General features: G+C 41.2%; 1 protein-coding gene across 5 annotated transcripts in view; it reads left to right on the forward strand.

The window, feature by feature from the left end:
• The window catches only part of ADAMTSL1 (ADAMTS like 1), a 1,054,626-nt gene that overhangs the window by 955,165 nt on the left and 72,299 nt on the right, over positions 1 to 27,162 (forward strand). For all 5 annotated transcript variants that reach the window (XM_066257319.1, XM_066257321.1, XM_066257318.1 and 2 more), the window contains 3 exons: positions 10,645 to 10,773; positions 20,456 to 20,635; positions 24,479 to 24,613. In XM_066257319.1, coding sequence (XP_066113416.1) covers positions 10,645 to 10,773; positions 20,456 to 20,635; positions 24,479 to 24,613 — 444 coding nt within the window. The remainder of the gene's footprint in view (positions 1 to 10,644; positions 10,774 to 20,455; positions 20,636 to 24,478; positions 24,614 to 27,162) is intronic.

A 27,162-nucleotide genomic window follows, 5' to 3' on the forward strand; every position in this document is an offset into this window, starting at 1 on the left:
TATTTCTCTGAATATTTTTAGGATTTCTATTTTAAATTCTCTGTCGTTCAACTCCAAGGTTTCCAATATATTAAATTTTTTCTCCATAGATTTTTCCTCATCTATCTGTGTTACCTCTCTTTCTTTTGTATCCATGATATTCGATTTTCTCTTCCTTAATGGCATCTGAGAGTGGTTTTGTTGATAGTATTAATGATATTTAATAAAGAATAAAAAGTTAAAAAAAAATAAAAATAAAAAATCGAAGTTGTTTTTTTAAAAAAATTAATAATGAAATAAAGAAAAATAAAATAAAATAAAAATTAAAAAAAATGAAATTATTCCCCCCCTCCTTTTTTCCTCTCCTCTCCTCTCCCCTCTTTCTTGAGAAAATCTTGTGGTGAACTGTGAATTATATTGTACTAAATAGAACAAACAATACCTGTAATGGAGGGCCTGAATTGGGGAGAAGTAATAAAGGGGCAAAAACAAACAAACAGAAAAAAAGGGGGCATGGACCCACAAGAAGCAAATAAGGAAAAAATTTGGGTCAAGAATAAAATGATTTGCTTTTAGGTGTTGGTTGACTAAGAGTTATGATGAGAGGAATAAGAGAGAAACAGGAAAATGGGGGGACAAATTAAAAAATTACTATTGTATTTAGTGGAACAAGAACTAGATAAAATGGAGAGCCAGGGATGGGAGCACTGCTAGTGAGTTAAAAAGTTGAAGTAAAAGCCCCCCAAAATGCCATAAACATAAGTTTGAGTCCCAGATAAGATAATTTGTTCATTATTGAGGTTTGAATGAGAGGAGACGTAAAGGAGAAAGAAAGAAACTAATAGAGAGAGAGAAAAGAAAGAGAGAGAGAGAGAAAAAGAGGGAACCACTAAAAGAAGAAAAAAGAAAAAATAGGAGAGAGAGAAAGAGAGTTAAGGGTTTTGGAGTGCAACCCTCATAGAGAGAAAGGAAGAGGAAAGAAAAGATAATGGGAGATGTAACACTTATGGGTGGTGTAGTTCAAGGAGAGGAGAGAGTAAGACCAGCAGAGTTAAACAACCAAATTGGAGGAGGAAAAAAAAAATCAAGAATGAAGATAAGAGAAACAAACGAACAAATATAATAATATGGGATAGGTTATAAAGTCTGCAGATTATTCTTGATTTTGAGAGGTTATCTTCTTGCTTTTTCTTTTCTCTCCCTCTTCCTGGTCAGTGACTCTATACCCCGGGTTCTGCCCCTTTGGCACGCTCAGGTAGAGGTTTGCAGTTGATAAGTCTGTATGGCGATGTCATGTATTGTGCTTCAGTCTCGTTGGCAGTCGAGGCTCATTAGCATTTGTAGGCTCCGACAGTGAGAGAGTCTGTGTTCCTGGAGCCTCTCTCCTAGTCTTTCCTTCCTCAATTAGTAGCGTGATAATCCAGCTACGAGGTTGCTGCTGCCTCTGCCTGGATAGTAAGAGGCTCAAAGAGATGGCAACTCCCCACTCTATTCCCACTCAGCACAGGGCTCTGGGTAAGGCTCAGTCAGTCAGAGCTGCTAGCATAATCAGGCGGGCTTTCCGCCCACTCAAAGACCTCTGGCTCTGCCACTCTGTCTGGTAACACCAACAGTGGGCGCCCACTCCTGGGGCACTTGGAGGAAACTCTCGCTCACTATCTGTGTGTGCAGACCAGGATATATCAGGCCGGAAGTCTCACATCTGAGTAAAACCCCCACCCGCATGGAAAAGTTCCAGCATTGGAATTGGCTCTCGCTCCCTCCCCGTGCATGGCTTTTTCAGGGTGCTGGGGCGGCCTGAAGATTCCGCTTTCAGCCCACACAAAGGCCTCTGACTCTGCCTCTCTGTGGGGTAACACAAGTGCCCACTGCTGAGGCACTCGGAGGAATCTCTCGCCCACTATCTGCGCGCGCCGACCAGGAGATCGGGAAAATGGCTGCCCCGCTTGTCTTTCTTTGTCTGGGTTTTGCGCAAGTGTTAGCTTGTATTGACTGGGTTGCCACAGGAACAGTTTTTCCTCTGCTTGGATCTCCGTGCCACAGCCTGGTTCAGCCATTTGTGCCGCGGCCTGGATCTATTCACCCCCTTTCCCACCTCAGTTTCTATATTCTCAGTTCCCAGTGAAAGCAGCCCTATTTAGGTTAGTGAGGAAGGCGGAGCATTTCTTACTTCCTATTTCCTTCAGGGGTTGATTATGTATTTAGCCAATTTTTCGCTCGACCATATCTTCGGGTGTATTGCAAAACATCTGGAGGCTCCTAGGATAGGTTTTTCTGTTTCTGGTTGAAGATCTTGTTGAGTTTGGGGGGAGATTTATCAGTATCGCTTCCTACCGCGCCATTACTCTCGCTAATTCCTTTCTAATTAAGTTAATAGCCTCATCACATACTTCATATAGAAGGCTCATAATCATTTATTCACTCAGCAAAATCACTGGCCAAAGCTTTTAGTCACATAACTGTACTCAACCAAAAAGTTCTATGTCCAGAGAAAAGGAAATTTGGAAATATAAATATTTGGCAAACATCTCTAATAACGACCTAAGTACTTCTGACTCTGTATTAGGTGCCAGTTATTTCACAATTCTTAAGGTGGTCTTAGTGGGGAAACCAAGAACAAATAAAACAACTACAACTTCGAAATTGCTGTGGCAGCCTAGCCTCTCTCGACACCTGTCTGCACTACAACAAGCCCAGAAGCTGAAGCCTGGATTACACTGGAAGTCTCCAGGCAACCAAGAGTGGAACCAGCCATAGGACCTCTGACAAGTCTTAGGAGGAACCTGGATCCCTAATGCCGTGCCACACCACTTTGGGTCTGAAGCCTGCTCTTCTTCTCAAAGGACAGTTTGTGAGATAATGAATGCCTTCACCATTTGAAAAAAGGGGGGGATAATAAAGAGAGACGGGTACTAATATGATTCTGTGTGACAGTGCAAGCAGGAATAAAGGATAAAATGATCATGGAGAAAAACAAAAAGTATTAAAAGCCTGACCAGGCAGTGGCGCAGTAGATAGAGCATCGGACTGGGATGTGGAAGACCCAGGTTCGAAACCCCGAGGTTGCCAGTTTGAGCGCAGGCTCATCTGGCTTCAGCAAAAAGTTCACAAGCTTGAACCCAAGGTCGCTGGCTCGAGCAAGGGGTTATTCGGTCTGCTGAAGGCCCACGGTCAAGGCACATATGAGAGAGCAATCAATGAACAACTAAGGTGTCGCAATGCGCAACGAAAAACTAATGATTGATGTTTCTCATCTCTCTGTTCCTGTCTGTCTATCCCTCACTCTGACTCTGTCTCTGTAAAAAATAAAATAAAATAAAAAATAAAGTTTAAAAAAGAAAGTATTAAAAGCTGTTATAAGACTCCAAAGGGCACTGTTGGATTATGGTTCTCTTCTCAGTTAATGAAGGTGCAGAAGAACAAATACCATTGTAGAGTGTCCTGCCTGTAAAATGGTTGGAACAAAATTAAATCCATTTGACTTACAAAAAATTAAGTTTTAGGTATATGAAAATGATCTCATGTGGACCCTTATTTCCCAAGGTGCTCAGTAAATGAATTTTTCTTTGTATTGTATGGTTATGTACATGAAGTACTGGATTTTTATCCCCAGCTGATAAAGGCCTATTAAAATGTAATGTACCCAGAATGTCCACTTCTAGGTAGATGGCATAGATATACTTTTCCCTATTCCTCCTGCTAAATGCTACTAAAATTCATCAGTGCTATATGTAAAACAAACATAAGAAGATTGAAAAGTAGAAAGGAGAAAGCAGACTGGCTAGGGACCTTGGGAACAGAGGAACAACACAGTTGTGACTTCCTTGAGTTTTCTTTTTGCCTCCTAAATCCCAACCATGGAACTGAAGAAGGCAGCCATCAGGAACTGCAGTGGGAACAGAAAAAAAAAAAAGAAGAAGAAAAGCCCCAAGTAAGCCTGCTCTTCTAGCCAAAGGACCAGGAAAGAGGCAGCCTAGCAAGACAGAAAACTTTTGAAAAATACCACTGTACTCCAAACATCACAGGAAACACTGCCATTCACTGCCACCCCCACCAGCAGAGACTGAACGGGGAGCCTAGACTCTGCCTACTCAGAGGGAAATGAGGTTCCCAGCACCCCCAAGGATACCACATCAGAGAAGACAGATTTCATCTTCACCAGGGCGCAATGTGGAGACTTGCTATCATGCCCGTCTTACCCTCTCCTCTGAGGTGGTGTCAGAGGAGGCCTCCTGGATGAGCAGGACTTCCCCCACTACCCAGGGGTAACAACATCCCTCCCACAGTGGTCTCAGCAGAAACCATGTAGGGAACTAGAAGTCCCACTCCTGCTCAACAATAATGCATAACCCTTCATGTAGGTGACAAAGAAGGCCAAGTGAAGAACCTGGACTTCTACCTTTACTGGATAGAGACAAGATGGCATCTCCCTGCCCCCCTCACTTGAGTGGTTTCAGAGACAGCCAACCCAAACAGAAGGTTTAAATAAGACCCCGGGTTGCAGAGCATAATATGAAAATGTCAATATTTCAACTAAACATCACTCATCATACCAAAATCCCACTTTCACTACTCTTATTCCACATTGTACTGGAAGTTTTAGCCAAGTGAAATAATGCAAGAAAAAGAAATAAAAGCAATATAGATGAGATAGGAAGAAATACAACTATTTGCAAATAAAATGATTGGCTACGTAGATAATACCAAGGATCTACCAAAAGAAAAGTCCTAAAACTAATATGTGAGTTAAACAGTATCACAGGATATACAAAAATTAACTGTGTTTCTGTATACTAGCAATGAATACTAAAATTAACAATACAATATTATTTATCATCTCTCAAAAAAATAGGTATAAATCTAACAAATATATACAAGAGTTGTATGCTGGAAACAATAAAACTCTGATGAAAGAAATTAAAAGAGATACACCCTGGCTGGTTGGCTCAGCGGTAGAGCATCAGCCTGGCGTGTGGGGGACCCGGGTTCGATTCCCGGCCAGGGCACATAGGAGAAGTGCCCATTTGCTTCTCCACCCCCCCCCTTCCTCTCTGTCTCTCTCTTCCCCTCCCGCAGCCAAGGCTCCATTGGAGCAAGGATGGCCCGGGTGCTGGGGATGGCTCTTGGCCTCTGCCCCAGGCGCTAGAGTGGCTCTGGTCACGGCAGAGCGATGCCCCAGAGGGGCAGAGCATCGCCCCCTGGTGGGCAGAGCGTCGCCCCTGGTAGGCGTGCCGGGTGGATCCCAGTTGGGCGCATGTGGGAGTCTGTCTGACTGTCTCTCCCCGTTTCCAGCTTCAGAAAAAAAAAAAAAGAGATACAAATAAATAGACAGTGTTCCTGGATTGGAAGACTCAACGCAGTAAAGATTCAGTTCTCAAATTGATATACAGGTTAATATAATTCCTATTGAAATCCCAGCAGTATTTTATAATTGACAGGATTAATTTAAAATTTATGTAGAAAGGCAAAGACAGAATATAAAAAAATTATAAAATAGGAAGAATCAGCCTACCCAATTTTAAGATTAATTATATAGTTACAATAATTAAGATTATATGGTATTGATAGAGAGAGACACATAGATCAATTGAACAGAAGAGGGAACCCAGAATTACATCCACAAAAATATGTCCAACCGATTTGGACAAGGATTCAGAGCAATTCAGTGAAGGAAAAATAGCTTGTTCAAAAATGGTGACAGAAGAAGACTTGACTTTAGGTAGTAAACACACAATATAATATACAAATATTGTATTATAAAATTGTATACCTGAAACTACAGTATATAATTTTACTAACCAATGTCACTCCAATAAATTCAATTAAAAAATTTTTAGATTCTAGAATTAACCACAGGCTTACAGGCATCTTTAAAAAATAATAAACAAACAAATAAATAAATAATGATGGAGCAATTGGACATCCACAGGCAAAAAAACAAATAAGCCCTGGCCCAGTGTCTTGATGGATAGAGTGTCATCCCAGCACATCAAGGTAATAGGTTCAATCCCCAGTTAGGGCACAGAGGAGAAGCCACAAATGAGTACACAAATTAATGGAACATCTAAGTGGAACAATGAGTTGATGCTTCCTTCTCCCTCTCCCTCCCCCCATTTTCTCTCCCCCCCCTCTCTCTCTCTCTCTCTCTCTCTCTCTCTCTCAAATCAATGGAAAAAAATTAATTATGTGTGTGACTCACATTATATTTCTATTAAAAGAAATAAACAATGACCTAAGTATCACACCTTATACAAAAATTAACTCAAATTGTATCACAGACTTAGTTTTACTTTCATGTAAAACTATGAAACTTTTCGACAAAATAGGAAAAAAATCTTCAGCATCTAGATCTTGATAAACAGGTCAGAGACTTAACATCAAAAGCATATTCCATTAAAAGAAAACTTGATAAACTGGACTTTATCAAAGTTAAAACTTTTGCCCTGTTAAAGATCCTGTTAAGAAAATAAAAAGAAAAGCCAAGACTGGGAGACAATCTTTGCACACCTTTTATCTCACATAGTACAGGAGGTCCTCAGGTTATAACATAGTGCCATTCCTATGACTGTGACCTAAGCCAAATTTTGGTGTAAGTCGAAACATACCCTAGCCTAAGTCACTCACCTATTTTAACTCAGTTGCAAAATCATAATCTAGAACAGGGGTAGTTAACCTTTTTATACCTACTGCCCACTTTTGTATCTCTGTTAGTAGTAAAATTTTCTAACCGCCCACTGGTTCCACAGTAATAGTGGCAGAATAAATCTTTATAAAACAACTTATTATAGTTAAATCTATCTTTTTATTTATACTTTGGTTGCTCCACTACCACCCACCATGAAAGCTGGAATGCCCACTAGTGGGCGGCAGGGACCAGGTTGACTACCACTGGTCTAGAACATAAAAACACAACTAAGCCACAGAAAAAGGAAAAGGACATAAATATACTGTAGTATATATTGTACTGTAGTAACAGAAAAAATGAGTGTAAAAAAATTCCTTACCTTTATTCCTGTGGTTGGCTTGCACACTGGAAGGGGTATTTCAAGGTGGGAGAAAGTGACCTATGGAAGGAGGAAGCTGGAGAGGCAGGAGAACCTGCAGAAGGTGCTGGAGATACTGGGTCAGGTGAATCAGGGTTGCCTAAGGAACATGCAGGATACACTGGAGATGATTCTACCTCTACTACAGGTGTTTCATCCTTAGAAGTAGTTGGTGTAGAGAGTACAGGATCTGTTGCAGGCCTCTCTACCTTCTTAAAGTTCCAGGCTAGTCTGAAAGGTTGATGACTTCTTCTCTTCCAAATCTGCCTATAACATTGCAAGGCATTGCATAACAGCTAAAACACTCACATCTCAATTTAAAAAAAAATTTTTTTTGGAGTTTGCATCATAAACTGAAAACATGGTATATTGAGACTGTCATAACCCAAGGACCCCTGTACTAGTATGTAGAATATAAAGAACTCTTAAAACTCAAGAGTAAAAGTAAATAATTACACAATTCAATTAGAAAATGATCAAAGAAGAAGAGACATTTACCAAAGAAGATATAAAGATGGCAAATAAGCACGTTAAACTCTATTCAATTTTCTTTCTTTGTAGTGTCTTTATCTGGTTTTGGAATTAGGAAAATGCTGGCCTCATAAAATGAGCTTGGGAGTCTTCCCTCCTCTTGAATTTTTTGGAATAGTTTGAGAAGGTTAGGTGTTAGTTCTTCTTTGAGTGTTTGGTAAAATTCACCTGTGAAACCATCCGGTCCATGACTTTTGTTTGTTGGGAGTTTGTTTTTATTGTTGATTTTGTTTTTGTTTTTACTGCTTTAATTTTACTAGTTGTAATCTGACTCTGCTTTCACTGTGTCCCATAGATTTTGGGTTATTATGTTCTCATTTTCATTTGTTTGAAGGTATCTTTTGATTTCTTCCTTAATGTTATTGTTAAGCCAAACCACAATGAGATATCACCTCACACCTGTCAGAATGGCTATCATCAAAAAGTCAACAACCGAGTGTTGGTGAGGGTATGGAGAAATGGGAACTTTCATGCAATGTTGGTAGGTATAGTTAGTGTGGAAAGCAGTATGGAGTTACCTCAAAAAATTAAAAGATGAATTGCCTTAGGACCCAGCAGTTTTACTTCTGGGAATTTATCCAAAGAAACCCAAAACACTAATTCAAAATAATATATGCACCCCTATGTTCATTACAGCATTATATACAGTAGCCAAGATTTGGAAGCAGCCCAACTGCCCATCAGTAGATGAGTGGATAAAAAAAGCTGTGGTACATATATGCAATAGAATACTACTTGGCCATAAAAAGGAAGGAAATCTTACTTTTTGTGACAGCAAGGATGGACCTGGAGAGCATTATGCTGAGTGAAATAAGCCCAGAAGATAAAGACAAGTACCATATGATTTCCCTCATATGTGGAATCTAATGAACAAAATGAACTAACAAGCAAAATAAAGATAGACTCATAGGTAGAGAGCAGGTTGGCAGCTGTCAGAGGATAGAGGACTGGTGAAGGGAGGTCATGGGGTAGAGGAGTTGAGCAAAAAATACAAAATAAAAGAAATAAAACTCATGGACACAGACAATAGTGTGGTGTTTGCCCATGACAGAGGGAGGAGAGTAGAGAAGGTGCAAATGATAGTGGACAGAGACTTGACTAGGAGGGGTGAACATACAATACGGTGTACAGATGTGTTATAGACCCTGGACGGTTTTCTCAGTAGATAGAGCATCTACCCAGCATATGGATTTCCCAGGTTTGATTCCTGGTCTGGGCACGCAAATGAAGTGACCATCTGCTTCTCTCCCCTCCCTATACCCTTTTCCCTCTCTTCCCCTCCTACAGCTAGTGGCTCAATTGGTTTGAGTGTTGTCCCAGTCACAAGGATAGCTTGGTTGATCTGAGCACATCAGCCTCAAGTGCTAAAAATAGCCCAGTTGATCCCAGCATCAGCCCCATATGGGGATTACCAGGTGGATCCCAGTCAGAGCGCATGCAGGAGTCTGTCTCACTATCTCCCCTCCTCTCACATTAAAAAAAAAAAAGAGAGAGAGAGAGATGTGTTCTACAGTTATGCTCCTGAAATCTATACAATTTTGTTAACCAGGGTCATCCTAATAAATTCGGTTAAAATGTCAAAAGAATTAAATACATAAATTAATACCTATATATATTCAACATCATTAGCCATTAGGGAAATGCAAGTTAAAACTACAGTAAGATATCACTGTATACATATCAGATTGGCTAAAATTAAAAGTAATGACAATGCCAAATGCTGACAAGTATGCAGAAAAACTGGATCACTCACATCTTACTGATGGGAACCTGAAATGATACAGCCACTCTGGAAAAGAGTTCAGCTGTTTCTTAAAAAACTAAACATGCACCTACCATATGACCTAGTAATTAGACTCCTGGGCATTTTACCCCTGCAAAATTGATACTTGTGTTCACACAAAAATTTGTATAGCAATGCTTATAGCAGCTTTATTTGAATAGCCAAAATCTGGAAACTGCCTGACCAGGCGGCGATGCAGTGGATAGAGTATCGGACTAGGATGTGGAGGACCCAGGTTTGAGACCCCAAGTTCACCAGCTTGAGCATGGGCTCATCTGGTTTGAGCTAGGTTGAGCCCAAGGTCACTGGCTTGACCGAGAGGTCACTCAGTCTGTTGTAGCCCCCCCCGGTCAAGGCACATATGAGAAAGCAATCAAGGAACAACTAAGGTACTGCAACAAAGAATTAATGCTTCTCATCTCTCTCCCTTCCTATCTGTCTGTCCCTCTCTCTGTCTCTGTCACAAAAAAATAAAAATTAAAAATAAAATCTGGAAACAGTCCAGATGTCCTTCAACAAGTAAATGGCTAAAGAAAATCTTGTGGTACATCCATACCATAGAATACTGCTCAGCAATAAAAGGGAACAAACTATTGATACACACAACCATGGCACCATGTGAGACCTGGGAGAATCTCCAAATAAATTTTCTGAATGAAAAAAGTCAATCAAAAATTACATACTATATGATTGCATTTGTATAACATTCTGGACATAGCAAAATTATAGAAATGGAAAATAAATTAATGGTTGCCAAAAATAAAAATGGGGGGGTGGGGTAGCATGAGAGATCCTTGTGGTGATAGAAATGTTCTTTAGCTTAACTTATCAGTGTCAAGTCCTGGTCATGATATTATATTTTAGTTTTATAAGCTATTTCCATTGGGGGAAATTGGGTAGAAACTGCATAGGATTGCTGTGTGTTATTTCTTACAATTGCATGAGAATCTAAAGTTATCTCAAAGTAAAAAGTTTGCTTTTTTTAAAATAAGCTCATAAAAGTGCAATGCATAGGCTTATTTATTAATTTAATAAAAAATATACAAATCATCCCAGATCATTGGATACCATCTCCTATCTAATTTTATTTATTCCATATTCTTTTTCTGACAGTTCTGAGGTAGGTAGATGGGTGGGTGAGTAGATGGTTTTTGTACTGTACAGTTACAATTTTTTCAAAGAAAAATGGTTAGTGGAAAAAGCCTGGGTATACCAGTTGTTCATTGTTCATCATCCCATGATTCAAGTGAATGCCTCAAGTTCATAGCACTATATATAGTAAAGTTTCACATTTCTTCTCATCTTCAGGAAAGCCGTTAGTGAAAACATCAAGAATGACAGTGATCAACACCAAGGAGCCTGCCATCACAGTGGATATAGGAAGCACCATCAAAACAGTGCAGGGAGTGAATGTGACCATTAACTGCCAGGTTGCAGGTGAGAAATTCATTTAAGTGTTAATTCGTTTGCTCAAATATTAGTGGAGCCCTGTGCTAAAATGGGGATATAAACATAAATTCTATTCTCAGGGATAGTAGAAAAGGCATGATCCTCAGTCACTCTGAAACTGAAAGTGCTACAGAATTTTAGAGGAGGAAAGATTAATTCTGATTGGGACAGATGAGATAGCAGAGGTGGTTTTTATCTCAGCCTTGCAGTCTGACAGAATGTACACGTGCAAAGAGTGTGAGAAAATCCATGGAAGTAGGAAAACCCCAGGACTATAACAGAACAGTGTGTGCTTTGGTCTGACTGGAGCCCAGAGTGCAGAAGTAGCGTGAAGGGGCTTAAACTTCAGTCAGGTGGGTTGTGACCGCGCCATTGGAGATCTTGAATGGTTGTCCAGAGAGTTTAGACCACACAGATAGATAATGTTAGAGAGCCACACTTCTAGAGGAGTTGGCTGCCAGCAGTGCATAAAATGGATTGAAGAAAGGAAAAACTCGAACAGAGAAGCCAGTTAAGAAGCTGCCATTCTAGTTTCAAGGAAAGGTAGTGAAAGCCTGAATTCAGAGCAGTAGCAGTGAAAGGTAAGGAGTGGATGGCAGAGATAAGACCAACAGCAACCTGGAGCTCACTCACATCAGAAGGGAGTAAGAGTCATTGAAAAAAATAGCTCTCTTAGGACTTGTCAAATAGGCATTCCCCTTGGGTTGGCTTTGCAAATTCAGAGGCCTGTAAAGACCAGAAAGTCACAGGGAAATGGAGTAGTATTGGGCAGCAGGGTGTGGTAGTATGCTCTGTGTAAAGGAACGTACCTTCAATTAAAAAGCAAAAACACCAACAAACAAAGTCCAGCCGCTGATTCACCCTTCTGTGGACCAGAGACTGTGCTTTTTATCCTAAGACTCTTCACTTCCACAATGCAGGGAAGAAATGAATGTTTCTTGTGCCAGGGCCCAGCTGCAGTCCCCTGATTGCTGTCTTCATCAGATATCCCCTCCTGTGGCGTAGCCCAACCCAGGTTCCCCAGTCATATCCTGTCTACAGCATGAATAGACAGGAAATGTCTGATAGCTCCAGGGAACCAGAAATATATACCCATCTCTGTCATTGTACATTAGCTTCTTTGTAAAGCTTCTCTTGGCCTGCACATCTAAGCTCATCATCAGTGAAACCTTCTAGGATCAAATCCCTTCAGGCCCAGTGCTCCCACTTGGAGAACAAAATGAATTCCCTGACAGGCTTCCCATGAGTGAGCTGTCCCTTCATGAAGGGGCTAATGCTGCAGGTAGGGCCCTTCATACAGAACCATCACTCCCACCTGATCACTGTGAATAGTCCTTGGAGACGGCACACTATCTGGAGATAAATAGAGTCTCCTCTTGAGCATTGGGATCAATAGGAATAAAAGAATGGGGAGCGAAGGCAGCAAAATAAGAAATTAGGCACTTGAAGGAGACTGAGACCCAAAATTCAGATGGGGAAGTATATACCATAGGGAGACCAGGAAACTAAAACCAGCTTCAGACAACTCTTCCTTGCCACCTGGAGCCCTGTCTCCCCAGCTGGATCCAGAGACGGACTCTTGGTAAACTGATAATGAGTTGTTCAGTTGTCATGTCCAGTTTTTGCCTCTCCATGCACATTAAAGTCTTTATTTTTATTCATAGAATCATTTATATTGATCATCATTAACTAAAATAAATCTATGTTTCTCTGTCATTATGCCTTTTATTAAATAAGACATTTATTTAAAGTGGTTTGAAAGATCCTGCCTTTTTTTTTTCCAAATTCTTTTATTTTTCACTTACAGTTGACATTCAGTATTATTTTGTATTAGTTTCAGGTTTACAGCATGGCAGTTAAATAATCACATTCTTTGCAAATTGGTTGTCCCACACACCCACCATATTTCCAGTACCCATCTGGTGCCGTACAGTTACTGCAATACAGTGTGTCCGTAAATTCATGGTGCACTTTTGACCGGTCACAGGAAAGCAACAAAAGGTGATAGAAATGTGAAATCTGCACCAAATAAAAGGAAAACTCTCCCAGTTTCATACCTATTCAGTGCAGTTCAATGTGGGCTCACACACAGATTTTTTAGGGCTCCTTAGGTAGCTATCTCGTATAGCCTCTACAGATTCGTCACTGACTGATGGCCTACCAGAACGAAGTTTCTCCACCAAACTGCCAGTTTCCTTCAACTGCTTAATCCCACTGAGTAATGTTATTCCTATGTGGTAGTGCTTTGTTATAAATGTGCTGATATTCACATTACACTTTGGTCATGGATTCGAACTTAGCAAGCCACAGAACACACTGAACTTTCCTCTGTACCGTCCACATCTTGACTGGCATGGCCGTGGGCTGCTCCGCTGTATACACGGTGTTACATCGTCATCTGCGCATGCGCACATGCTGCCACATCATCCTACAGAAACTGGGAGGGTTTTCCTTTTATTTGGTGCAGATTTCACATTTCTATCGTCTTTTGTTGCTTTCCTGTGACCGGTCGAAAGTGCACCATGACTTTAGAGATACACTGTATTATTGACTGTATTCCCTATGCTGTACTTTACATCCTATGACTGTTTTGTGATGAGCATTCTGTAGTTTTTGATCCCTTCACCTTTTTCACCCAGCCCCCAACACCTCTTTTGATTACACAGTTGTTCTGTAAATTTACTGGACAAAGACAGCATCCTTAAGCTAATTCTTCAGTCAAAATACTAACAGCAGTAATGCTAAATGTCGAAAAAGAACTACTTATACTTTACTGCTACAGTGGCTCTTACAGCTCTCCCATGACATAATTTTAATGGCTATGTAATTGTCTATTTTAAGAATATTACATAGTTTTATGTAGAGAAACACATGTCCTTACATGTTTGAGTTAGTAGTTTGTTTGTTTTTTGTTTTCATTGTTTATTAAGTATATTTTTAACACAATACAAACAACATTAAATGAATACCTATTACATAAAAGTCACTGCATTGGACTTTAGAACAAGAAAGAATCTGATCTTTTCTCTCAGGATTATGGAAAACTAACCCAAATGCTGTGTCAGATAGTGTAGTAGTTAAAAACTTAATTAGTTTTTTCAGTGTGTGTTTGCATGCTTGTAAAAAATTAAAACAGTATAGAAGAATATAAAGTAAAAGTAAAATTACCTACAAAACTCACTATCCCAGAATAACTAGTGTAATTACATGAGATCTTCCAGACTTCCTTGTCTTTTTTTTATTTTAATTGAATTGATTGAAATGACATTGGTTCACAAAACCATACAGGTTTCAAGTGTACAACTCAATAAAACATATCTGCACACTGCAGCATGCACCCATTGCCCCAAGCAGTCTTTTTCCATCCCCATTCCCCCTTTTCCCACCTCTACCCACCCCCACCCCCTTTCCCTCTGGCTATGACCACACTGCTGTCTGTGTTGATGTGTTATATATATATAACGCTTTTTATTTTTTTGCTTAATCCCTTCACTTTCTTTCATCCAGCCCCCCAAACTTCATCCCCTCTGACAGCTGTCAGTCTGTTCCATAGCTTTTTGCACATGTAAAATGCAGCCTCACAGATTCTACCCAACCCTTAAACATAAAAAGCATTCACCAATGAGTATGATGAAGCTTTTTTTTTTTTTTGAAAAATGATATAATGTATTGTACCACACCTCCATACCTGAAGAGTTCAGAAAACTGGGTAGAAGATAAAAGGTTGAGGGAGAAGGGAATGTTTCTGTCATTGTGAATAGAATGGGCAAAGGGCCTGAGGTAGAAAGAGCATGCTACATCTGAAGGAGTAAAATGTGGCTGGTGGAGCTGCAATATATACAACAGAAAAGAAAGTGTCATAACATGTGGCATAGAGGTGGGAGAGAGTATGCAGGAGCTAGATCTTAATAAATGCTCTCACAGATTATGCTACAATTTGGGATTTTATCCCAAGAACAAGGAAAGCTTTTAAAGGACTTAAGAGATAAAATTGTGAGGACTAGTGATGCAGAAATACCTAGTGGAGGAGTTAATGATGGGAAGTATATTTGGGTAAGCTAGAATCTGGTAACAAATAGACCCCCAAATGTATAATGATTCAAACACAATAGAAGTGTTTATTTGCTGAGAGTTCAAAGAGTATTCCTGGTCAGTGAGAGAGGATGTACCCACAGTCATTCAGGGTCACAGAATGCTGGTGGCTCTGTTATGTTGAATACATGCTCTGAGGTCTCCCTGGTAGTTATCTTATTCTGTCAACCAGAAGAGGGGAAAACAAAGTAAGAGGATGGTTAGGAAGGTTTCTAAGGGCCACACCCAGAAGTAGCACACACTACCTTTCAGATTCCCTCCGAGTCACAGGGCCACTCACAACAACAAGGGATGTTAGGCAGTGGAGCCTCGCTGGATAGAGGAAAGCAGTTCTGTGAACAGCTAGCAGTGACAACACAGTATGAAGAAATGTGGAAGGCGAAAAATCTCCTTTCCAGACATCCATTGTTTTTCAGAATTGTCAAGGCTGACATTCAAGTTATTGTATCCTTTCCTCTGCTTGCACCAGGCCATCAAACTTGCCACATCAAGATGGACCCTTCCGTGGATGCCTACCTTGAGATGGTGACAAGCTGTCATGGTACAAGCCACCTTCCAAATATAACAAGTAGTCTAGTTAACAAGAATATCCTGTCTGGGTTTAAAAAAAGAATATTATAACATCACCCTACCTGGCAGCTCAGTGGAGATTAAAGGCACTAATCCTTATAATCATATCAAATTACAACTCATTTTGGCCAGACTCATTTATTGATTCTGTCAAGCAATAAGGAGAGCATTGTATTGTGGATAAGATATGCCACAGAGGGGAAAAATAAAGGTGGGTTCTTTTTATTTCCCTTTTTAGACACAAATCATCCCTAGGGAGCCCACATTGTGAAGCCTAACCAAGTAACTTGTCAACAGTATAGTTGTGGATTTTGTTCTTTGTTTGAGTCTATTTTCTGTCATTTTTCAGACATTTTTATCTGTAGAATATGCTGTCACATCACAACAGGCTAAAAAAAAAAAAAATCTCCCCTAATATGACCAAGCTCCTCAACAAGAAGAGAGCTAACAAAGCCGGCACATGTGGATTCGAGAAACCTCCATCCTAACAATACCTTGGTATTACAATTACAGCAGGAAGGTTGATTCTGCAAGTAGAAAGTATTTAAGGCTTTGATGCCAAAAATAATAGTCCAGCAATTCAGACCCTCCCTCAGAGTCAGCCTGGTATAATGGCAGGCAGTATTGCGTACAGCAGCGCCTCAAATGATGACACTTCATTCAACATTGTTTCGTTATGGTGTTGATGAGATGCCATAGATGCCATAGGAACTTCTCTTGTTTATATCAATTAATCAATTGGTTGGGTTACACCTTTTTTATCTTAAAGTCTCAGAATCTATGGATGATGTTAAGTGAGGACATTATACTTGTTAGGATGGGGATCTGTGGCATCAAATGTATGAGTTTGGATCCCCACCCCAATCAGATGTAGGTCACTGATTGGCTGAAGGGCTGAGTGGGGGTGGGGAGACAGGTGCTTTGTCCCCGTATAATCATTCAGTGATCCAAGCTAATGTAACTTGAGGCAGATTACTTAGTTTCCTTGAGTCCTACTTTTCTCATGTGCAAAATAGGATTAATAATAGTCCTCATAGGATCACTGTGAAAGCATGATGATGTTTAGAAAATATTTGGCTTATATTAAATGTATCCCTCTGCCATGTTCAGGATATTTTTGCATAGCTCCCAACCCCGGCACACTCCTGATGTTCAGGTGTTCTGCACGTCAGTATTAAGCATGTGCACGTGGAACCTTTTCAACAGACTCTGAGCACATGCGAGACCTAGTGGAGTTTTCTAAAACATCACTGCCATCTCCTGAGAGACAAAGAAAAAGAGCTTTGTAATGCCTCACTTATTTTTCCTCTGCCCTATTCCAACTATATTTGTAATTTGTCAGAGCCAGTCATGGAAGGCTGGCTGTCATTTCAAAGGATCTTTTGGGTGCCACTCTCTGTCTAAGGCTGCATTCTCAGACAGAAAGCTCCCAAAATGTGGCTCCGGCAGCGACACCTCCATCGGCAAGCTCATGATGCAGCACCCGCCTGAGTAAGCCTGAGTGACGGGTTTGCTAATAAATATATTACAGTGATTGCCACATAAATTCTCTTCGCTTGACACTACTGTCACTTCTATAGCTCCAGTTTTACAGAGACTGGAGATTGCTTCCCTCTACCCTTTGCCTTATCTCCCACAAACCTGAGAAATTCAATAAAGAGACCCAATTTTATGAGGACATGAAGCAAAGAGTGAGGAGGAAAACAGAAGAAGCTTATACCACTTCCTGGGGAAGTGAAAAAGGGCCCCCAGGTCTCTCTCCATCCTGGGCTTCTCTCTCCCTCCTTCTCTTTCTCACCATCTCCCTTCTCATTTTCTCTCCCCTCCTGCCTCTCTCAGCCTCTCTTGGCCTCTCTCAGCCTCTGCCTCTGGCTGCCCTGAGGAAGCTCGGGTCCTAACCAGAGAAGGGCATGTTGGTGAGCCACAGGGCACCTTGCTGCAGGAACTGTCCACGTTACACAGAGAGAACCCCACAGTTGTTGGCCATGGAAACAGCCCACAGCTCATCCGCATGATGGCAGTCACAGAAAGATAATGTTCACTTCCCGCGTTCACTTAGTCATCGTTCTTTTGTGGGTGAAACTGAAGGCCCATTTCATCTGGTTCTTACTCTGCCCCTGCCCCCAAGCTTCCTTGGTTCCGTCAGGGGTTCTGTCCATGCTGCCCACAGCCCTCCTCAAAGGAAGGTGCCCCCTTCAGTGCCACAGGTGAGCTGTTTATTGTAGAAGATGATTGCTAGGGCCTCATTTTTTCCTGAGGAGAGAAATGACTAGGGAAGTTTTCTCCAACTTACTTTTCAGGGGCTTTCTCCTGAATACTGTGCATTTTTTAAAATATGTAAACACTGAGCTCAGGCTCCAAAATCCACACTGGCATGGCAGGGCATCATGATGCTCTTGCTCTCCCTAGTGGTGCTGCTGTGAAAATCCAGCTTTCCTGCCTCTCACCTGCATCTTTTACCCAGGTGTATTCAGAGACGATGCCAGCCTGGCCCCTCTCATGTACTGGGGTATCAAATATCAGCATGTGTGCCTCCCCCGGTGCTTCAGGGGCACTGTACCTGTCTCCTCTCTTTCAACAGCCCTCCTCCTTCCAGCCAGCATGTAGGTCCCTAGGGATTCACACTGAATTATGGGTAATATGAATAAAAGAGAAGACCAGGGAGTCACTCCTGTGTTCCCCATAACAGGGACAAAGGGCTTACAGATTGGCCAAACACTTTGGCTACTTATCTTGGCTACCTCTCCAGGCCTGGAAAACCACACCTGAGGCAGCAGAGCAGCCGGGACACCCATGAGTTCAGACAAGGCTGCTCATTGTTGGTGAGGGCTTGTGAGACACTTCGCCACCCTGCCTCATTTCCTCCACTGGGAGCTCAGAGAGCAGGTGTACCAGGGCTCTCATGAGGGCTCTTCAGTGGGTGTCATAGAGTAGGCTGCAGGTAAATTTTGTTCATCGGATTCAAGGACAAATAACAAAGTGCACAGGTAACTCTTTGAAGGTGTCTGCATCCTAAACTGGAGGCTCCCATGAAGGGCAAAATCTAGCCCCAACTTGGAAAGCACAGTAAGAAAGGTCTGGCTCCGTGGCTGTTCCTGGGTTGGCCCTGTTTACCAGGATTGGACATTCTAAATATACCCTGAATATATGGCCAGGAATTCTATGAGCAAACTTTGTGAGCTGGGTCAGCAGGCTATCTGTTCCTTGGAGATCTGTGAATTAATGCCACAGACTTTCTGTCTCCCATCTGATTCAGAGCTCAACTTGCTCGAGAGCCTCCTATGCAGACCATCTTAGTAGGCTTGTGCCCAACTGGGGCCCGCTTATCAGCATGTCAACCACAAGGAAACTTCCTAAAGAATTAACACTGTCTCCTGGTCTTTGTCTACTCAGCTGCTATTTATTACAAAATAAATAGACTGGGCAGCTTAACAGGTTCCTTCTCACAATTCTGGAGGCTGGGAATGTCTAAATCAAAGTGCTGATCCATTTAATTCCTGGTGAAAACTCTTCCTGGCTTGCAGACAGCTCTCTTCTTAGCCTGTCCTTACCTGGTAGAGAGTACTCACTCTCTGGTCTCTTCTTATACGGGCTCTAATGATCCCATCAAGAGGACCACCTTCCACCCATCTTGACCTCATCTAAACCAAAATACTTCCAAAGGCCCCACCTCGCAATGCATTACATTGAGAGTTAGGGCTTCAACATACCAGTTTGTGGGAACACAAGCACTCAGTCTATAACAGTGATCCCCAACCTTTTTTAGGCCATGGAATGGTTTAATGTCAGAAAATATTTTCACGGACCAGCCTTTAGGGTGGGACGGATACATGCACAAAATAAAATTATGCAACCGGCGTAAAAACTGTGGTATTTTTTAATATAATTGTCGAACTTACAAGACAAGCATCAAGAGTGAGTCTTAGACGGATGTAACAGAGGGAATCTGGTCATTTTTGAAAAATAAAACATCGTTCAGACTTAAATATAAATAAAATGGAAATAATGTAAGTTATTTATTCTTTCTCTGCGGACCAGTACCAAATGGCCCATGGACCGGTACCAGTCCATGGCCCGGGGGTTGGGGACCACTGGTCTATAATATCCCTAGAAGATATTATATTTTGGAAGATTCTGACTTCCAAAATCAGGTATGCAATCCCAATTCATGTGGACCCCTTCTCCCCAGCTTTTTCTCACTGACAGTAAACTTGGGCTATGGGGACAGCAGAGTACTTCTTCTGGTCTTTGTCTGGGGTGCTCCTGATACCGTAGTTGCATGTTCTCTTGTTTTAAGAAAGTATATAGGCTTCAAAAACTACAGTGACATTTTCTACACATAGTCTCAGCTCTGGTGAGGATTTAGCAGCTTTCCTTTGTCTAGTTCATGACTGTATTAACATTTTGTGGCTTTTCACTTTTTATTGAAGTATAATATCTCTACAGAAAAGCCCGGTGCATATACCATAAAGGTACCAAACTCACCAAACCAACCCCCAGGTCCAAAAACAGAGCAATATCAGCAACCCAACCCTTTGTCCCTCTCTGTCACAGCACCTCTCAATTTGTCCCACCCTGTCAGAGGAACCATTACCCTGACCACCATAGACTGATGTCACCAGTTTTTATTTTTCACTTACAGAAAGGAAGTCATACAGCATATACTCTTCTGTGTCTGACTTTTTGTTTGTTTCATGTATACTTGTCGATCATTCATACTCCAAAGGTTTTCTCCAAAGAATCTCTGTATTCTCCTTCTACCTTGGAAGTACATACTTCCTCCTCTTTTAACTAGCCTCTTCTTCCTGCCTCAACAGTGTAAGTTTGAAAAGTCAAAAGCTCTCCAGACCACAGAGAGGTTCGTGGCATTATTTAGTTTGGCCAGAGAAGGGGAGCAGACACCCTGGCAGATGCTTCCTACAGAGTGCCCGCCAAGAACCTATCAATGTCCCCGGAGTCACCTGAATGTGTTTGGCTGATGAGTTTTTTTTTTTTTTTTTCTTCCTAGGTGTGCCTGAAGCTGAAGTCACATGGTTCAAGAATAAAAGCAAACTGGGCTCCTCTCACCATCTGCATGAGGGATCCTTGCTACTCCCAGACGTGTCCTCCTCGGATCAGGGCCTGTACTCCTGCCGAGCGGCCAATGTGCATGGAGAGCTGACTGAGAACACACAGCTTCTGATCCTAGGTAAACCCTCGAGGCTGCCTGCCCCGGGTGGACCCCGCTGGGGGTGACTGACTCACCAGCCGCCTCTTTTCCTTGATCCAATTAAACACATAAAGGTAAAATCAATATCCCTTCCCTTATTCCATCGTAGGGACTCCCAATAGAAAGACTACAGACCCTGGGGCCAGGCAGACATCAGTTTGGACCTTGGCTTTTACCACTGACTCACTGTGTGAGTTTGGGCAGGTTACTTAACCTTGCTAAGTTTAGATGCTGGTCTCTGTGTGGAGACCTACAAAATAGGGATTGCCCAAATTGGTGGAGGAGGGAGGGGGAGGGGGGAAGATGTCAAGTAGATATAACAAAAGCAAAGAAGTTATTCTTAGCTCCTGTTAAGCACACTTTGAGAATCACATGGGAACTATAGATTACACATTCCAGAAAAAAATCATACATGCAAAATTTTTCATGTAATTTAAGGAAATTCATAGTTTAGTTCACATGAAGTCTCCACGTGTGGCCTCCTGTCTTGGTCCATTCAGGCTGCTATAACAAATTACTACAAACTGGGTCACAACAGAAATTTATTTCTCACACTCTAGAAGCTAGAAATCCAGGATCGGGGTGCCAGCACGGACAGGTTCTGGTGAGGGCCCTCTTCCAGGTTGCAGACTTCTGGCTTCTTGTCCTCACTTGACAGAGGAGGAAGCCAACTCTCTGGGTTCTCTTTTATAAAGACCTAATCCCCTATGATATAATCACTCCCAAAGTCCCGACTATCTAATTCTGTCACTTTGGAGGGGCTAGGATTTCACCATATGAATTTGAGGGGACACAGCATTCAGACTATTGTCCTCCCAAACATAAGAACCCCTGATTAAAGAGTCTGTCACAGCCCCTGGTATAAAATAGGTGTTTAAAAATAACAGCAATTGCTTGGGCACCATCCAACTCTTGCGGTTGGCCAGTGCTGGACTCAGACATGGCATAAGCTACAACCCTTTGTCCTGTGGACTAGGGACACTGTTTCTCTTCCCCACGGAGTCTTGGAGTTGATGGAATAGAATTTAAAAATCCTGTTTTTGTCTTACTTTTTTTTTAAAGGGAAGGTGCAATTATTAAAGTACTTTCTCTTGGTAAAAAAAGCTATTCTAAAAAAAGCGGGGTTATGAAAAACATGACTAATTATACACCATGACTTCCTTAGGGAAAAATAATTAAACCTTATACTTTATTTTCACACCCCCAATTGATGATGTACCAAAGCATGGGAACTCTAGCCCCTGCCAACTTGGGTTTCAGAGAGGCCCGTGTGAGTTTTCCTCTCACCAGTGACTGCGTAAACCACCAGTCATCTTAGGAAGTCACAGAACATCAACTCCATGAAGGATGTCATTTGTTCTGTGTTGGGTTTCATCGGCTGAGCCACTAGTCTAGAGCTAGGACCCCAGAGGCTGTTGCCCCACACTGAGTTATGGTGCTCACTGTGTGTTTTTTCTCCCTAATAACCCTTCCTTGTTGCCTCTGCTAACCGAGAGGAAAGCCTAGGATATGTAGCTGCTATTGTAGCTTTGCCAATGAAGTGTGTGTATTCTGGGATCCAGTTCTTACAGTATTCCAACCCTAATACAGTGTGACTGTAAACATGGAGCTTGAAAAGCATAATAACATCTTCCCTTTTTAATCAAACATGATGAGAAAAAAAAATTAATCACTATTTAGACTTAAGTTTAATGCTTTTCTTGATCAGAGGTTTTGGTTTATTAATCAATGTTTGTTAACTTTATAGGTAGTTTATGAACATAGTGGTAGTATTAGTGTCTTCTTTCTTTTATCAGCCAAAGATGTGACTTAATTTTTAAATCAGGGATTTTGAGTATAAAGCTGAGGTTTTATGCCAAGTTCTGTGGTTTAACCTGTAGCATGCAGACTTGAAGTGTAATGAGACAAAATTTTATTTATTTATTCATATAGCCACTGGATGAATATTCACTACGTGTTGCCTCTGTGTTCCATGTAGGATAAATATAAGAGGTAACCTTTGTCCTTGGAGAATTTACAGTTTCCCTAGGAAGATCAAATGGACATGCACTGATAAAGAAAAATATGATAGAAGCTGTGAGGACATTTGGCCCAAGGAGATGGGAGAGGGAACATAACCTAACCCTTTTCACTTTTAGTAAGTAAGCAAAGGTTTCCTGGGTTTTAATATTGTTAAAGAAAGACTCAGTTGTAATATTGGGGGAATGCAATTTCCCTCAATATTCAACATTTAATTTCAGTATTCTTAAGGGAATATTAAAGAGTATGAGAACAAAAGAGTCTAGGTATGAATAAACTGCTACCATCAATTCCTAAAACCATGGTGGTTCAGATTAGAAAGAAATCTCAGAAATAATGAGGTTTGTTCCATTTTATATATGAGGGAACTGAGTCTCAAAAGGATTAGGTTACTTGCCCAAGTTTGTGAATGACAGAGCCACAGCTCAACCTGAGGGTTCCAGAACCCAAACATGACGTTTTTACCCTACGCCATATAAAAAAATATTTTAATTATTTATATATACAACATATAATGTCTCTGTAATTTTTAAATTACATATATAGAATCTATCAAGCTCAACACTGTTTTCTGTGCACAGTGGTCTTTTGCAGTCCAAGGCAGAATAGGCAGAAGTATGTTTCTGCAGTAGACACTGGCACCGTCATGCCTAACAAGCACCTAACAAGGTGACAAGCACATAGTAGGCCCTCTCTAAAGACTTGAAATAACTATCAATTACAAGAACAACATTCCTGTTTCTCTTTCCACTCCAACAAGGTCTCTAGAGGAAAAGATGGGGGTGGGCACAGGAGTGTGAGTTGCAGGACAGGGGGAGGTGTCGGGGGGGGGGGGGAGCAGGTGTCAGCTGCTTTTTCAGGAGACTCTGTGGTCGTCCCACCACTAGATTCAGTAGGTGCTTGTCTCTTTATTTGTCCAATGGAAATGACAACCAAGCCACTGTACTTCCCATTGTTGTCACTTTGGCTCTGATTAACTGAGAGACCCCTGATGACTTCAGCCCTGACTCCTTATTAGACTTTGTATAGCAAATCATCCCTATCCTGCTTATCTGTCCTATTGAGCATGAAAAATTCATACCACAAAGCAAATTAATTTATCAACTTCATATATGGATCTTTTTCCTCATAAAAAAAAAGCCATGCATAGACTCCTTTTTATTTTTATTTTATTTTATTTTTTTGTATTTATTATCTTGATTTTAAAGAGAGAGGAGAGAGAGAGAGAGGAAAATTGATCTGCTCTGGTATGTGCTCTGACCAGGGATCGAACCAGCAACCTCTTTGGGACAACGATCTAACCAACTGAGCTATCCGGCCAGGGCTAGGCTCCTTTTAAATAAGACTTCTGTGGTATATCCCTATCTGTTAAAACATTAATAAACTGCTTCCCTCTAAAGAATGTTATAAATGAAAACTATTTAGCATAGGACTTGACATTTAGTAAATTCTGAAAAAAATGTTGGCTTCTTAAAAGTGTCTTTATAGTATGACTTAATGTACCTCCACATTTATGGGGACCCGATGGTACTGTGAAATAAAGCAGTATTAGTAAGGAGTTCCTGAAATCTACATGCGTGATTCTTATTACTAACCTTATTGATTCAGGCATCAAATGTTAAGTTTGAAATTCAGACTCAATTTGATAGACACACCTTCTCTGTAGAAAAAATGATGTTAAAAGACAAGAGTAATGCCCATCTTACACACAGACACACACTTATACGTGTGCTCACCTCTCTTTCTCCCCTTAACACAGCCTTTAAGCTTTAACCTGCCTGATTCACCATCTGCTTCTCACAGATCCCCCCCAAGTCCCCACGCAGTTGGAAGATATCAGAGCCTTGCTTTCTGCCACTGGACCGAACCTTCCTTCAGTGCTGATGTCTCCTCTGGGAACACAGCTGGTCCTGGATCCTGGGAAATCCGCTCTCCTTGGTGAGTCCAACCCTCTGGAACATTAGGCAGAAATCCAGGACTGGACAGGATTTATGGATGGGTGACTGCTTGCAGGTGGGAAAGAGGCAGCAGTGGGGGGTGGCCAGCAGGAAATCACTAAATTGCCTACAGAATCCAGACTCACCAGTGGAAACTTGGCTGACTTTCCATGTGAGGTGAGAGCAGTTCTCAGTCTGGACTCTGGCTTGTCTAGATTCCAGCATGGCTCCTTTCTGAATCTTCTCGGGCTGATTCCACAGTCCAGATCTTCTAAATCAGATGGACTCACTGAATGATAAGAACAGCTCCTGCATCTTCTCCTCTCTTCTTGCCAACCATACCCTGGTATTTGGTATTCCCCCATGACTTCCTCCCAACTAAACTAGAACTGGAATCAGCTTTCAAAGAGAAAGATGAAATATCAGCATCCCCCCAAAAGCCAAATAATTCTATTTAAGTCAACCTTTCATAGATAGGGCCTAAACCCAACCTAGACAGACTCCTTAAATCAAGTGTTTAAATAACTTCACCAGGTACAACTTCCCTGACATTGGGACCTTCACCAGGTTAATGCCCACAGGCTGGGGCCCTCTGGAAGTAGAGAGTTATATAAGGAAACCTAAGTCCTGGGATATTCACACCTGAATCGTGGAGATGCCAGATGGACCTCTTCATTCCCAACAAGACCTCTCAGATGATAACAGTGGGGGAGAAGAATTCTTCTGCCTTCAAAGGCCAAAAAAAACCAGGTCTACAAAATGGAGAAAATCATCATGCTAACTTTCTGCAGTCCCAAATATTGGTAATGGCAGCAAATATTATTCCTTTGGCTCAATGTTAAAAGTTTCCTTACTCTTCTCCCCATCAACTATCAAGGACAGGAAGCCATCTCCCCACCAACTAGCAAGGACAAGAGCCCAGTGAGTTTCCAGTCATACTGTTGATGACTTACCAACCTGGCCATTGGATCTGGTATCTTTAGGATTATAGCACAGGAAGATCACCTTCAGAATTTATTATCATCTGATATTAGCAAGAATACTCATAGCATATAGGCTTATGGGAAGAGTTTTTTATTTCTCTATTTCTGATCTGGATAAAAATAAGACACAGATATAGTGGCAAATAGCTGTATTCTGTTTCCCATAGCTTAGACAGATTTGCATTCAGTTTTTCCACATCATGTTGATCAGAATTTATTAAAGTTTCAAACTGCTTATTTTCTTTAGCTTATAAATGATAAACTTACTCTAAGTTAAATATATACATTGTAAATTTTTTTATCTTAGGCTCATCACTATGAGAAATTATCATAACTGTTCACCAGAGCCCAGTCACTAGTAGGGTGTATGGCAATTGTTTAAGTTCAATAACTTGGGTCACTCAGATGCCATTTAGCATGCTGGAAATGTTAACCTGCTAGTATTTTTCCATGAGAGCTTTACTTTCTTTCTCCCTTATTCTGGAATATTATTTTGTCTCAATGTAGCCATGAGCAATAAGAATTTATTGTGTTTTATGCTGCTACATTTCATTGCTAGTTTATGGTGCTTTGTTACCTTAGACTGGTATTTAAATCTAAAGTTAAAAGACACCTTAATACACCAGTTCACATCCAGACTGCTCCATTGGAATGAGACAGTGAGTCAATATCTATAAAGTCCCTGAGTATAACAGCATGGGTAAAATGGACCCCAGTGTCACTGTCTCACTGGTACTATAGAACTAGGGGAGATCCATATGGAATTGTGGAAATGAATTAGATAATAATGTCAAGTTTTAGGACGCTGAGTAGTAAATCATTTTAAACAGACTAGGGCCTCACTGTGATGCTTTGGAGCTGAGCACGGAAAGATAGGTGGGACTCAAGTAGGCAGGAAGGAAGGGAAACAGGCAGTGTAGGTGAAGAAGATGCTCTCAGCCCAGAGGTGAAAATGTGTGGGATATGTATCAGGCGTCTGTTCAGTAACAACTATAAACCACCACCAATTTAAAACCAATGGCTGGCAGCCAAACTGGGGTAGAAATCAGGCCATCAAAAGAAGCAAGCCTCAGCTAAAGCTAGTCCACTCAGTTTTGGCTTGGACCCTCATCCCAAGATTTATGATACACTCCTCCATCTCGAACCTCCCATCTATTGACTCATCGTGATCTCTTGATCCAGTTGCTTCCACCTGGACCAGCTCCCGTCTCTGGCTCCTCTTGGTGGCCTTTTTAAACCAGAGGCTGTGTTCTGGTTACAAGAAATAGGTCAAGGAAGTGATTGTGTATGTGTTTGCTGAGAACATTAAATGGTGTCAAATTGTGGAAGACCTTGATTATTAGACTAAAAAAGTAGATTTACTATGTGGGAAATGGGAACAAACCTTTACATGGTTTTCAAGTAGGAGAATGATGGAGTGAAAGTAATATAAAGGAATTAGTCTGGCATTCTGTAAGAGTAGTTAAGAGTGGGAGAGATTTAATGAAGAAACCCTGTTTTGAGGGTAACATATTCTGGACAAGGATGGAAATAGGTGGCAAAGATACTGTTAGTCCCCCTGCTACAG

The sequence above is a fragment of the Saccopteryx bilineata genome, chromosome 2 (genome assembly GCF_036850765.1).
Source record: "Saccopteryx bilineata isolate mSacBil1 chromosome 2, mSacBil1_pri_phased_curated, whole genome shotgun sequence".
Taxonomy (NCBI): domain Eukaryota; kingdom Metazoa; phylum Chordata; class Mammalia; order Chiroptera; family Emballonuridae; genus Saccopteryx; species Saccopteryx bilineata.